The sequence below is a fragment of the Lacerta agilis genome, chromosome 9 (genome assembly GCF_009819535.1).
Source record: "Lacerta agilis isolate rLacAgi1 chromosome 9, rLacAgi1.pri, whole genome shotgun sequence".
NCBI lineage: Eukaryota > Metazoa > Chordata > Lepidosauria > Squamata > Lacertidae > Lacerta > Lacerta agilis.
In genome coordinates, this window is record NC_046320.1 from 19045552 (window position 1) to 19061158 (window position 15607).

Here is a 15607-nt window from a genome sequence, read left to right on the forward strand (position 1 = left end):
CCAACATAAAACCTGGTCCCCCTAAAATTAATCCATGATTGATTATGTGGGGTCGGGTTTACCTGCCCCCCCAATATATTTTATTCAAGTAGGCACCCCTGGTCAGGAACAAGTACCGGTACCAGCAGAGAGGCGCTGTTTAATTAGGATTTCCCTGAAAAAGGGAAGTGGGGGGAGGGGGAAAGCAGGAAGCAAGAAAGGCAGCTATTCTATTTATGATTTGTAAGAAAATCACACGCCCTTATGTGCGAAGGTTGTGGTAATCTCTCTGCAGTAATAGCCTCTGATCTTCCTTGAGGCCACAGTTGTGTTATGTACATCAGGGAGAATCCAGGCTTGTTGGGTCTATTTTGTTTTTTTTACTAGAACCTCAAGATGCCCCAATCTGAGTGAAGTGCAAAAGACTTGGGATGAAAGGAGAAAGTGCCTCTGAATGCCTTTTGAGGCTAAGGATTTGCTAGTCCTAGCCAACCACATTGGAAAAGCTTAACTTTAATGTTAACTCACCATCCCATGAGTCTCTTCTAGCTGGTAAATAAGTGGATGTGGTGGTCAGTTTCAGAGGTCTGTAACCATGGGATGTGGTAGATCTGCACTGCTATGTCAGAATTGTTTGGTACTGTACCATGTGCCTCTTAAGCCCATCCAAGTCCAGAGCTTTAGCTTTTGAACTCCTGTGGGATTTGTGTTCTCAGTACTGTATTATTGTACATCATTTCTGTCCCTTTCATAGTGGCAAGGTGATTTGACAATATAGTCAGTAATAGAAAGGGTTTAAACTTAAAATAGCAGCAAATTATGGTAATATCCATAATTTTTTTATTGGTATCTCTCCTGCTTGAAACTGGTAGTAAAGTTTCATCCTGTCATGGAGATGTTATGTTCAAAGATAGTCTCATCCACAGGAGTCAACTTTGCCCCCCCCCCAAGTTGATAGGCATTGCCACTCAAATGGTTGTCAGTGCACCGTGTCATGTGATTGATTATGCAGGACAGGTCTTACTTGCCCCCCCCAATATTTTATTCAAGTTGGCACCCTGGTCTCACCCATGTGGAACTCTATGGCCCTCCAGATATTAGGACTCCAGTTCCCATCAGCCCCAGCCAGGATAGTCATTGGTCAGGGATGATGGGAATTGTTGTTCAGCAACATTTGGAGGACCACTGGTTCTTTGCCCCTGTGTTAATAATAATAATAATAATAATAATAATAATAATAATAATAATAATAATATTTATACCCCGCCCATCTGGCTGGGTTTCCCCAGCCACTCTGGGCGGCTTCCAACAGAATGATAAAATACAATAATCTTTTAAACATTAAAAGCTTCCTTAAACAGGGCTGCTTTCAGATGTCTTCTAAAAGTCTGGTAGTTGTTTTTCTCTTTGACATCTGGTGGGAGGGTGTTCCACAGGGTGAATGCCACTACCGAGAAGGCCCTCTGCCTGGTTCCCTGTAACTTGGCTTCTTGCAGTGAGGGAACCGCCAGAAGGCCCTCGGCACTGGACCTCAATGTCCGGGCAGAACGATGGGGGTGGACTTGGAGGCACTCCTTCAGGTATACTGGATCGAGGCTGTTTAGGGCTTTAAAGGTCAGCACCAACACTTTGAATTGTGCTCGGAAACATACTGGGAGCCAATGTAGGTCTTTCAAGACCGGAGTTATGTGGTCTTGGCAGCCACTCCCAGTCACCAGTCTAGCTGCCGCATTCTGGATTAGTTGTAGTTTCCGGGTCACCTTCAAAGGTAGCCCCACATAAGAGTGCATTGCAGTAATCCAAGCGAGAGATAACTAGAGCATGCACTACCCTGGTGAGACAGTCCGCGGGCAGGTAGGGTCTCAGCCTGTGTACCAGATGGAGCTGGTAGACAGCTGCCTTGGACACAGAATTAACCTGCGCCTCCATGGACAGCTGTGAGTCCAAAATGACTCCCAGGGTGTGCACCTGGTCCTTCAGGGGCACAGTTACCCCATTCAGGACCAGGGAGTCCTCTACACCTGCCTGCTTCCTGTCCCCCAAGAACAGTAGCCTACTTCTGTCTTGTCAGGATCCAACCTCAATCTGTTAGCTGCCACCCATCCTCCAACCACCTCCAGACACTCACACAGGACCTTCACCGCCTTCACTGGTTCCGATTTAAAGAGAGGTAGAGCTGGGTATCATCCGCATACTGATGAACACCCAGCCCAACCCCCCTGATGATCTCTCCCAGCGGCTGCATGTAGATGTTGAAAAGCCCATGTTTAATGGGCCATACCGGATGGAAACTGACATTTCTGTTAACATGGCAGCAAAAGAGCTGTAATCCTCACAGACATGACAACAATATTAAGGAAATGAAGTGCAGTGCTTTCAAGTATTTAAAAATAGTTATTTCTTCAGTCTCTTCCACAGATAAAGCAGGGAGGTGAACAGCTGTATTTATTCAATACATAGGAACACATGAGCAATTATAGTCCTGAGGCTACTAATTTATTATATACATAAAGCCATTGTATGGGTCGCCATGGCTGCAGTGTAAATTTTTGGGATTACATATATTGGAACAAAATACATTGAAATATGTGGTAATAGATTTCCTGTAGACCTCTCAGACTTAAGTCAAGAGTGCTGTTCTCTGGCCTATTAACCATGAAAATGATACACATACTCCAAAGTCCATCTACCCTCCTACGTTTTGCTTAAGCCATAGAATCATAGAGTTGGAAGGGGTCCTGAGGGTCATCTAGTCAACCTACTGCAATGCAGGAATCCTGCCCACAGCCATCCTTGGGTGGGCTCAAACCACCAACTCTCTGGTTAATAGCCAGATGCGCTGCTCCATTGTACCAGTGTTGCCTGTAATAACACATTCAAATATGCCCTCTTGACACTCCAATCTATGCACTAAATCTGTACAAAGAAGGGACACCCTTCTAAGTAATACAGCCTTGTGTTTTAAGCTTAAAACAATGAGAAAAAACTCAAACAAAAAATGCTTCTCATTACCGTATATATGAATTACTGTTTTAAAAGAAGATAATAGTTGTTCTGGGTGTGTTTGTGCTACCCAGCTTTTATTACCCTGCAGGATTATTTTTGTTGGTCCTAAAACATTTATGATTTAATCATTCATCATAAGACATGATTCATAGAGGCACACACAATAACTGCTTTCCTAGCATTTGGCTCCTGATTTTAGAAAAGTGATTCAAATAATTCTTGTGAAAATAAATGGACTGGGTCCAAACTATTTCAGCTATGAGCAACCCCACATATATCCATCTCCCTAATGTAAATAATGCCCTGTGTGTAGAACAATAGTGCACTAGGAAGAATGAAAAGCAGAAACCCTTCTGCCTGATGAGTGCTCACTTTCATGTGCACGCTGCCCCCCTCCCCCCGTATTCTGAAGTTGTATAGTCCAGGGAAGACTGTACCACGTGATTTCCTAATGTGTTTTTTGGCGTTGCGGTGAGTGTCTTAGCAGAGCAGGAATGGGCTCATAATCTGTCAGTTCTCCATGCCAAGCAATTTCTCTGCCTAATGGTCAGTTCCTTGGCATACAAGAAAAATCTTGCGGATGAGTGTATTTGCCAAGTGTTTATTTACTAGTGCAGCTGCTCAGCTCTGTCTCCCTTAAAGGAGCCAACCATCCAGTGAGAGTCAAAAGCAAACCATAGTCTATACTAGTGGCTCCCAATTGGTGCTCTGCGGACTCCAGGGAGTCCGCGTAGTGCACCCAGGGGGTCCATGGCACATATCCATCAACTGTCCAGGACATCCCTTTTTTGAGGACATCCAAAAACATGATGCCCAACCAACCCCAGCCTTGCACTGACCACTTCCCAGCTGCCCACTGACTGGCAGATGCTACTGCCTATGCTGCAGTTCCTGCAGCTCCATGAGTCTGAGATCATCCTTCATTGGGATGCCCGGCTGCTTGCCAGCGAGGTCACGGCTGATCCTGGTTCCTCAGTGCCTGAAGTCCAGGTATCTCATGGTGGGGAAGGGCAGGAGCCTGGTATCTGGATTGTGGCCCCTGGATCTGTGGAAGCACTGCTCAGCTCAGTCACCTTTGGCCAGATGGGGGCTACCATCTCTTCTGCTGCAGCTGTGGCCCCATCTGCAAGTGGCCTTGAGGCCACCTGGCAAAGGTGAGCATTTGGGTCACTCCCAGGAGGGATCTTTCACTCTGGCACTTACTCTGGCCTTGCATTTGAGACAGCTGAGGTCAAAATCAAGATATATGGAAACGACAGTTCTATGCTGTGGTCGCATAGTATTACATTTATCCTTCTCTGCTGCAGCAGGTTAAGGACCCCTGACCATTAGGTCCAGTCGTGTCCGATTCTGGGGTTGCAGCACTCATCTCGCGTTACTGGCTGAGGGACCCGACGTACAGCTTCCGGGTCATGTGGCCAGCATGACTAAGCCGCTTCTGGTGAACCAGAGCAGTGCATGGAAACGCCATTTACCTTCCCGCTGGAGCGGTACCTATTTATCTACTTGCACTTTGACGTGCTTTCGAACTGCTAGGTGGGCAGGAGCTGGGACCGAGCAACGGGAGCACACCCCATCATGGGGATTCGAACCGCTGACCTTCTGATCAGCAAGCCCTAGGCTCTGTGGTTTAACCCCCAGCGCCACCCGCTACAGCAGGTTACTACCACATAAATGGATATGGGTCTGTGTTAAATTTAAATACAGCTTTATACTGTATATACATTGACATTGTAGTTGCCTACCGTAAAAGAGAAACATAGCAAATACTTATTTTTTTTTAAAAAAAATTAATGATCTATCATTTTGTCCTTGTGTTACTCCTGTAAATTATATCTGAATGGGTTATTTTATCTGCCAATGAAATCTGGAGTAAGTATGCAACTTTTGAATGTTGAATGGTGGCAGATAAGTGCCTTATATGTTAAAGAATAGCCAAATCAAATGAGGGGATTAATGTAAACAGAATGTTGAAAAATAGGAAACTGGTATTTACCTGCCTCTTTTACGGGATATGTGTACATAGTTCCCTGCCTATTTCTAACTCATACTGACTCTAATACACAGTTCAATAAGTGATGAGTCACCATTAATAAAAAAATATATACCGGTATACAGGAACTACTTTATTCCTAGAATTTGGTAAGCTTTTTAAGGAATGTAGTAAGACCAGGATTCTTGTACAATATACTGTGCTGGTAAAGATGGGGACACAGAAGAGGCATCTTGTTCAAAGGTAAGCTAGAGCAGCTTCAGGGGGATGACTATCACATTAGGATCACAATGCATTTTATGCAACCAGAGAGATTTTGGGACTAGTTTCAGAAGGCAAACACAAAAATTTGGCCTGGCACACCTATTTCAACCATGGAAAAAGCAATGTCCAAAAGCATCCTTACCCAAGCCCACTGATCCATTCAAGCCCACAGGAGGGGGACTGGTGAAAACAGGGTTTTAGGAGACATGTAACTTCGGCAGGACTGATACAAAGAAACAGAACAAAATAAGTAACTCTGCTGAAACTACAAAATATGTGCACTTGTTTAGAGTATTTATTGAGGTTAGACTGTAATGGAAAAACTCCACAGTAGTCTGGCTTTTACACATTTTAAAGGGAGAGACAGAGAAAGGAAGGATTCTAGTAGAAGTATTAAATGCATTAATCTTGCATGTAGTTTAATGCCTGTAACAGTGATGTAAAAGTATACATTTTGGAAAGAGAAAAGTCAGAACCAGAATTTCTATACTGTGGCCTTGGATGTGGAAAGCATACATTTGTTTAGTTTCTAAACTTCATTAAATATTCTTTTTCCATGTTCTTCCTGCAAATTGCTCCTTAAATCTGTCTGTGTTGACTCAATTTTTCTGTCTTCTGTAAATGCAGCACTAAACTGTTTCAAATTATGGGTGTGATCCAGCACACATTTATGTATCCTATACAGGTATTCCCACTGTTTTTAATTAACTGGATACAAAGTTCATGAGTGATATATCTATTTTACTGAAATTCTTAACTTATTTCCATTGACCTTAATGAATCAAAAGTACCACCATGTAACGTTAGAAAATTAGGGCTGGGTCCTACATTTATCTTGCCCAGGATTCTCTATGCACAATGGTGTAGATACACCTCTCCTTTCGCCCCACCTTGCTAGGTATATAAAATCATTTGTGATCCAAACACTACACTAACAGGTCTGCATATGCACTCATGCAATCCCTCAAAACCGGGCAGCAGGATGTATGATTCTTGTGCACAAGCCTCTGAACTGTGTATCTGCACCTAATATCACATAATGAAGAAATGATGCCTAGCCTTCTATCATGTGTAGAGGTTCTGCCAAGTGAGTCTGTGAACTAGTCAGCAGAGCACATATGCTAAGAAAATTGCACTGTATCCATTCATTATCTTCTAAAAAAATCCTACTGCTATAGAACATTTATTTTAAAAAGCAGTCTTAAAAGCTGCAGCTTACTGCTTGCAGTTTTCACATGATTTCTTACTTAGCAACCTTTTAATTGACATATCAATATAAAATCATGGCACTTTATCGTTATAAGATTCTGTGACAGGCTATGACTAAAGATTAATGCAGGCATTCCATTTGTTTTGCAACTACAAAAACGGGAAGCAAACTAGCACAAAATTTAAGGTCTGTTTTAGTGTTGCATGCTAGTTAACTCCAGAAGACAATGCATCTGTCTACTAAGTCATGCACTACATGACTAAAGTACTTTCAGCTAACTAAAGAAAGTGCAAAGAAAACACTTAGGCTTGGAACCAAGAGTGCCCAAGTGCAAGCATAAGTTGCTTTTGCTCATGCAAGCCGATGTTCCTGATTTCCAAGGATTCCTCTTTCCAGTAGCAGCCCCCTGAGGTTCCAGAGGGTCTCTGACTATCAGGAGCTGCTTTTGTAGGAAAATGGGTCTGCAATGAGGAAGAGCCAAGGAACCCCCATTTTGCAAGTGGAATTATGTTCTGTTGTCAGGATCCAAGGATTGTGTATTAAGATAGCACAGAATAAGTAGGCTATAACACATTTCCTTTTGCAGTGCTATCCATAATTATATAATCTGAAGTCAGCACATTCTGATTAACCTATTGAGTAAAGCATAAACAATAAAACTACTATCCTTGAACCAGTTGAAATTTGATTTAGTCCAACAGAATGTAATAAGAAACACCAGGATTAAAATTGAAATACTCCAATTTAAGTGGCTTGTGCACCACTGTACCATAATGTTTCCATGTTTAAACTATTTTAACTTTCACATTAATCTATACTATAAGAGTTTGTTTAGCATGATGTTTCAGAGTGGTATGAATGCAGCTTTACAGCTTTGAGCTACAAAATTTTCTTCTGCTTCGGAAGAAATCTCATTTTGCATTTCCTATTTGCTTTCCACATGTTCCTATTATAAAATCATATGAAAACATTTTTTCCCTCCATCGCCATAATTATAGGCACATTTAACAGCCTAACAAACATATTAAGAAAATGGAATGGCATATGAAAACAAAATAAATACAACAGACATTTTTTAAAAATACATTCCTAAAACAATTCACATTTTGTTATTATATTTAAAGTGGAACAATCCCCTCCAACTCAGGGCACTAGATGTATTTGTCACACCTGGAGAAGGAGCAGGGTGTTACAGATCCGACACTTGGGGCTCTGCATCTGGAGCTGTTGCAGAAATAACTCAGCTGTTTTTAGGCATAGCTGTCAACTTTTCCCTTTTCTTGCGAGGAATCCTATTCGGAATAAGGGAATTTCCCTTAAAAAAAAGGGGAAAGTTGACAGCTATGTTTTTAGGACTAGATTGTGTCCTTTCATGCTAAACAGCTGATCAGCAGGATTTTAATTTCTTTGAAAGGGCTCCACAAGATCAGGAATGGGTGCTCCATGCATACTTTTTTAAAAGAAATGATTTGTACACTTTCCCCCCATTAGGATGGATCCAAAGCAACTCACAAAGATATGTAAAACCAGATAATACTAAATCATAATATTGTTGTGTTGTGTTTGGTTTGGTTGTAAGTGTTCTGTAAATATAACCCATTTTAAGACTGCAATCCTGTGCACACTTACCTGGGAGTAAGTCCTACTGACTTATTTCTCAGTACCTGTGTAAGTCTTCTCTGCAGATAATTAGAAAATAATATCTAATAGTTAAATAAAATCCTTACGAAGATTCACTTGAGTCCCTGTAAGAAGAAATATTCAGAGGATGACTCTCACTCCACAGACACTCACACCAAATGAAGTGAATGAAAATTATACAGCAGAGCACTTTAGGGATCACAGTCCAAGATGATAAGATATAGCTACAGCTGGAAGATATTTGGCTTAAATACCAACTTCATGATTTCTGCATTCAGTTTGCAAGGCATACCCAAAAAGAAAAAGAAAAATAATCAGCGGTGAACAAAAGTGGAAGTGTCTTGTCATCCATCACAGCATATCTCTATTCCGAAATTGCTTCCAACGCTGCCTAATGTGTTTGCTTGTTACAGTCACCACACAAACATAGTAGTCCTTCAACCCACATTTCGGTTTTTTCTGTTAATGAAAACAAACATAATTACAGCTACATTAAAGGAGGCCTGTATATAAAATACAATACGAAACAAAACAAAACAATAAATTCTAAATAGCTTACAAGAGCTAGGTGTTTTGGCTATGTCCCTTACGATGCAACATTAAAACAAAACCAAGAAAACCTGGCAGTGCCTCTGTTAACAGCTAAGGTAAAGGACAATATCTTTGTTTAACCCTATTCAAAATATAATCTGTTTTATAAAAATAAGATTTTTTTAAAAAAATGTCCTGATACCTTAATTTAAAAAATAAATGTTTAAATATTAACACACAAAGCAGAAAATAAAATTCTTAACTCTTGTAGAATTAATGTAGGTTCAAGCCAGATAAAGTGTAGATTGTTGAGCAAAAACTCTAAATCTCTAACCATTGAAAAATGCAGGCTTGAAGCTAGCCACTTGACTATGGGATATAAAAATCATTCATAAGCAAATAGCTTGCAAGAGAAGAGTGCTGAATCTGCTGTGTGACTTGTGAGCAGGCAGCATTTTAATTACACGTATCCTCCATTTCCTGGTTCCATTACACTTAGCCAAGCCAAAGAAAACTATACTTCTTGTGTGAATTCTATTTTGCAGAATTTGAGGACAAGCATGAATGTAGGAATCTGTGACCCCACACAACAATTATGCATGTCCTATAAATAAAATGAAGGGCAATCTCAGAAGCATTATGGTGTTCAGGACGGCAACCCATTAAATCCTCTTACATACTAGACATGAAGGTTATATTAATTAACAACATACGTATTCTTCTGGGAAAATCAAAATACTAAAATTTCCATCTAATTTGAAGTGTATAATGAACACTTAAACATTTCCAGAATAAAACATCACATCTCTTTTGTGCCTAAGTAGCAACAACAGAACATAAGAATCCTGCTGGTTCAGACTAACCTCTATCCATTCTAGCATTCCAGCCACACTGGACAACCAGAGGAAGCCCACAGGAAGCTCATAAGCAAGACAAAAGCACTCTCTCCTTTGTGCTCCTCAGCAACTGGTATTTAGAGGCATACTGCCACTAGAATATATAGATATAATGAAGCCACCGGCAGCCTTATTCTCCATGAATGAGTTGATCACCTTTTAAAGCTGTCCAATTTGGTGGCAGTGAATGGCATACTTTAACTATGTACTATGTGCAGAAGTGCTACTTTTTGGTCTGCCTGATACCTCCCACCATTCAGCATAATTGGATGAGCCAGTGTTCTTGTATTATGGGAGAAGGAGAAAAAATTCTATTGATTTTCTCCATACCATACATTTTACCTACCCCAATAATGTCCCTGGTTCTTCACAGGGCAGATGCTCCAGGCCCCTAATCATTTTAGTTAATCTTTCCTGGAAAATGATCAAGGAGCTGGAACAACTCCCTTTATAGAAAAATGAAATGTTTTCTAAATGGGGGAATGGGGCAGAATGATCCTGAAATATCTAACGGTTGCTTATAATTTTTTACTATCAAATGTATGACACGTGTTTATATGAAGTATAGGTCTCATTGTGCTGTTGTGGGAAACACTGTATTGGAGCTTAACACGGCTCCATATATGCCAGAGGTCACCAATGTGGTGCCCGTGGGCACATATACTCCTGTAGAGGCCTTCCCTGGCACCTCCCTCCCTCTGCATGCTGAAAATTGTGCTGAAAGAAGGAGTTTGTGGTAGCCAACAGCATAGGTTGCAGTGCCTGCTTGGTATGGTGCCCACAACAATTTCTCCAATTTTCAAATGTGCCCATGGACCCAAAAAGGTTGGCAACTCCTGATATATGCCAACAAAAATAGGTAATACAAGAGTCCTAGGTTAAGAGCCTCCAAACTCAAGCCTAAAGACTTGGACATAGATTTTCCTAGAACAAACAAGTTTATGCACAAATTCCCCAAGGAAAATGGAGAAGAAATTGAAATTTTGATTCTGAATGAACTGAACAAAATTATATAGAGTTCACTTTCTCATCAGTTATTTTGATTCTCAGTTGTCAAATGAAAGGTCAGCTAAGTACAGTGGTAAATCTTTAACCAACAGTTTTAGAAACACAGTGCATCATAGACATACCATAGTTTATCTGCTATTGAGTTCCTTCTTCACACAGGATTTGAAAGTGGTGTATTTTTGTAGGGTTTTGTAGCCCTGAGAAGAAGACAAAGAAGTGTGCATGTGCAAGCATCATGTGAAGGCAGCCAAAGGTGAGCATTAGGAGATGATGGCATGAAAATAATAAAGGAATTGTACTTGTTAGTCATAGTGTAGAAAACTCAGTAAAAATAATTTTAGGCTAAAATATTCATGCACCTGTGATACAAGTATGTATGATACCACAATATAGGCATAACTATTAATTTCAAAGATGCTACAATAGAGAGTGTTTTTTTCTTAAAGTTCTTGGTAAAGAAGAGAAAAATGTATGTTTTAAGCAAAGATTTTGAATCTACATCTTAAATAAGGTATCATGAAAACAGCCTCCATACTCTACTTTCATACAACTTGTGTGAAATTGCAAACATCACTACAAATGTTGGCAATACAGTCACTGTCCACAGGGTGGCAGTTAAACATACCAGATCTCAGAGCAGAAATTCGTAAAGTTTAGGTTAGAAAACAATTATAAAATCCCTTAGTACATTTGCAAAGGAGACAGAATATTCAGAATTATGAACAGTGTATATAGGGAATGCTAAAAGAAGATTGGCTAAAAACACATTTTAACTCAACACTAATAACAAGGACAATCAGCAACTCCACACTACCATGGCACTTTTAAAAAACAACATTCAGAGCACAAGCAATGAAATAAATTTTGTCACCACATTTTGAAGGCAAGGTATTACAGAGTTGGCTTGCCAATTCAAATTACAGTACTAGAGAAGGTGTATAGATTCACTCTTCCTTCTTTAAAGGCCTCATAAATCAGATATGATGTAAGAAAACAAAACTGGGGTTGTATGAGTATTTCAGCCCACTTGCTTTAATCCTGATTTTGAGTCGCCCTTTGAGCATGGCAGAGCACAAAATAGCTAGCACCCCACCTCATATGTTCCCCACACTCCCCGGCAGTTCCCATGTCCTAATGGGGAAAACACACACCCATACATTGGAGAAGGGTGTTCCAGTTGGCTGAGGATCATGTCATCTGCCACTGAGGCGAAGCCCTGCTGTGTTCCATGCCCTCCGCACCTGGTATTCCCTCTTCAAGATATTTTTTTTTCATTAGAGAAGGGGGCTTTTTCAACTGTTTGAATAGTCCATCTCAATTGTTTATGGGCTGAGCAAGTAGGTAGCGGCTTAACCGAAAATATTTATATTGTACATTTATTTCAGGCTTATAAATAAATGCAATCTGATTACTGTATTTTTGATAGAAGACTAAGCCCAATTTAAAATGTGAAATTAAATGCAAAATTACATGCGAAAGGCTGGACTGGATGAATCCCAAAATGGAATTAAGATTGCCGGAAGAAATATCAACAACCTCAGATATGCTGATGACACAACCTTGATGGCAGAAAGTGAAGAGGAATTAAAGAACCTTTTAATGAGGGTGAAAAAGGAAAGCACAAAATATGGTCTGAAGCTCAACATCAAAAAAACTAAGATCATGGCCACTGGTCCCATCTCCTCCTGGCAAATAGAAGGGGAAGAAATGGAGGCAGTGAGAGATTTTACTTTCTTGGGCTCCATGATCACTGCAAATGGTGACAGCAGTCACGAAATTAAAAGACGCCTGCTTCTTGGGAGGAAAGCAATGACAAACCTAGACAGCATCTTAAAAAGCAGAGACATCACCTTGCTGACAAAGGTCCGTATAGTTAAAGCTATGGTTTTCCCAGTAGTAATGTATGGAAGTGAGAGCTGGACCATAAAGAAAGGCTGATTGCCGAAGAATTGATGCTTTTGAATTATGGTGCTGGAGGAGACTCTTGAGAGTCCCATGGACTGCAAAAAGATCAAACTTATCCATCCTTAAAGAAATCAGCCCTGAGTGCTCATTGGAAGGGCAAATCCTGAAGTTAAGGCTCCAGTACTTTGGCCACCTCGTGAGAAGAGAAGACTCCCTGGAAAAGACCCTGATGTTGGGAAAGATGGAGGGCACAAGGAGAAGGGGACGACAGAGAATGAGATGGTTGGACAGTGTTCTCGAAGTGACTGGCATGAATTTGGCCAAACTGCAGGAGGCAGTGGAGGATAGGGGTGCCTGGCATGCTCTGGTCCATGGGGTCACGAAGAGTCAGACACGACTGAACGACTGAACAACAACAACAACAACGTTTACAGAATTACTTAAAAATACTTTGTGACAAAATTAATTTCTGCTGACTACTATTTAGTTAATTTATTGTCTCTAGGGGGCAGTCAGGAGTACAGATTAAACTTCTAAAACTACTCAATAGGCTATCAAAAGCTTTTAGACATTGATTTCCCAGTCTATAAATTGCAATGTCGAGACTGAACCTTCTAGATAATTAACTGGGGACCTACTTGATCAACAGCAAGTTGGATCAGAATGTGTCTGTAGACTTGGCTATAGAAAAAACAAACAAATCCCAGTTCTGTAAATTAAGGGTTAGTAAACTAAACATATACAGAGGTAGTTTTAACTTCAATAATAACCATAGATTAATTGTGAGTTTCTTTTCATAGTCAGACTAATGTTGCTGTTTATTGCAACATACACTATGAATTTTGGCACATCCTTAAATAATAATAAAATACACATCTACGTGATGCAGTTCTTGAAACCCTTTCCAGTTGAAGAGTAGAACAGATATGTATAAAAAATGGCTATATTTCAAATAGTTTTGGAAACAGCGAAAATTTAATAGTTTATGGACTGCTTATATCTCATTCATAAATTTTTGTGATTAAGAGATAATCCATGTTCTTACCTTGAACCCTCGTTGCAATCGATCTTTCATAATACCAATAAATTCTTTGTAGCTGAGCTGATCATCTTTGTCTACATCAAAGATCTTGAAGACAGTGCTCACTAAATGCATTGAAAGCTTCAAACCTGTAGCTACATATACTGCACGCTTGAATTCATCTACGGAAACAAGGAAATTTAGCAGGTAGCCAAAATTATCATGCAACATAGTGATTATATAACATATTATTGAAAAAAACTCATTCTCCATCACATATATATATTTGTCAAGAGCACTGTGTTCTAAGTGACCCCTTATTATAGCTATAGTTGCACAGCTGATCTCTTGAAAAGAAGCAACTGCTAATGCAAATGATAAATGAAGAGTACAGAATACATCTAATATACACGTATATTTTCATTCATGTGGTTTGAGGTGGTCTGCTGGAGGCTTATGGTATCTTGAAGCTACTAACATGAGTTTGGCCAAACTGCGAGAGGCAGTGAAGGATAGGCGTGCCTGGCGTGCTCTGGTCCATGGGGTCACGAAGAGTCGGACACGACTGAACGACTGAACAACAACAACAGTTTGACCATAGGTGGAAGCATGCAGCTTAACTCCTGTGGAGCTGCTGCTTTACTGCTACTGTGGCTTTACAAGCATATGCCTATAAAAAAGTATATAAATGGTTCATAGATGAGTCTTCCCTACCACCCTTGCATATATTTATTAAATGGCAAGAAAACCCTTAGATACACAGAGGCATTTTATGTCTCATAGGATTCAAACATGGATAACTGCCATGCAGTACATACCTGTACATATTTAGAGGATTTTGGAGAGGTCGAACAGGCAGAAAAAGCACAATTTTGATGCTCACACAAATATTAAACAAAACAGATTTCTTTTCTTTTAATATTAAAAAAGTATTAACCATTGACATTAAATATTTTTACCTTTTCCTATGGAACGGTTTGCAAAATTATACATCTGCATTGCAATTGCGAAGTCTTCTAGATTATTCAAAAACTGGAAAAATGATCTGAATTCATCAAATGTAATGCCCTATGGAAAAAAAGAATACTGACATTAGTACTATAGAAATAGCATCAGCAGCATTCTTTAATTGTTTGGCAGCAGTTTTGCAGCTGATAATGGAGTCAGCATACAATGGAGACAGTTCTATACCTCTCATAGCCCCCTTCCCTCACAAAGTTGCAATCCTGCTGCTGCAAGCCAAATTGTAATAGTAGAGAAAGAATGCCTCTCTCAGGAGGAGTCAGGCCTCTCCCATGTGGCCAAACGGACAGAAGCTTTATTGGTAATACAGTACCTGTTCCCCACTTACTGGGGAGCACCATTTGTGGCATGGAATGGTGATGGGAGGAGGGAGCAATTGGCAGTGGGAGCTTCCTGCACGGCTGGGAAGTGCTTTACATGCTGTCTAGTCAAGTGGGAAGTTGGGAGTTGAGTGTTGTTTTACTGTCAACAAGCCATGATCTGAAGCCATCTCTTATTGTTGGCTTACTCACTCTGGTTTATTTTGCTTATGGCTTGGCATTATGTATGAACCTAGTATCCTTCCTTAAACAAACTACTTACAAGTTTTGTTACTATCACGTGGTATACACAATTTGTTTGTATGGAAATAAATAAAATAAAAACCATGGTTTGTTTGCCCACTCCATCCCAGACACTCAGTAAGCTACAAAGGGACATTGTAAGAGCAGCTGGAAACTAAACCAAATTTTGGAGAAACAAGTCATAGTTTGTTTGATCTGTGGACAACTGATTGTTAAATTTTAGTTTGATAAGCAACCCATGACTTTGATTTATGTGCATATGATACAGATATGTCCAGAATTTAAAACATGCAGTTAGGTTTCCTTGCTCTCTAATTCTTTCTCCCATTTCCCTAACTCCGAATATTTGGGGTTTTTTTTAGGTGGGGGTACATGACCCATTTTATTCTTTAACAAGTATTTATATTTTTAATGCTTGTTTATACCACTATTATTGTAGCACATTCATGTTTCTTTTTAGTACTGTGCTTTAAGTATATTTGTTGAGTGCCTTATCTGTGTCATGATACCGAAGCACTTTGGGTGTTTCCCCCCCTCCTTTTAACTACCACTAACTGCTAAATGATG

At 40.0% G+C, this 15607-nt stretch overlaps 1 protein-coding gene across 3 annotated transcripts in view; it reads right to left on the reverse strand.

Moving 5' to 3' along the window:
- Nucleotides 1-10650: 10650 nt before the first annotated feature.
- Nucleotides 10651-15607, reverse strand: part of MICU3 (mitochondrial calcium uptake family member 3) — a 46896-nt gene continuing 41939 nt past the window's right edge. For all 3 annotated transcript variants that reach the window (XM_033159543.1, XM_033159544.1, XM_033159542.1), the window contains 3 exons: nucleotides 14414-14522; nucleotides 13479-13636; nucleotides 10651-10725 (listed from right to left, as the gene is read on the reverse strand). In XM_033159543.1, coding sequence (XP_033015434.1) covers nucleotides 10657-10725; nucleotides 13479-13636; nucleotides 14414-14522 — 336 coding nt within the window. In that variant the 3' untranslated portion in view covers nucleotides 10651-10656. The remainder of the gene's footprint in view (nucleotides 10726-13478; nucleotides 13637-14413; nucleotides 14523-15607) is intronic.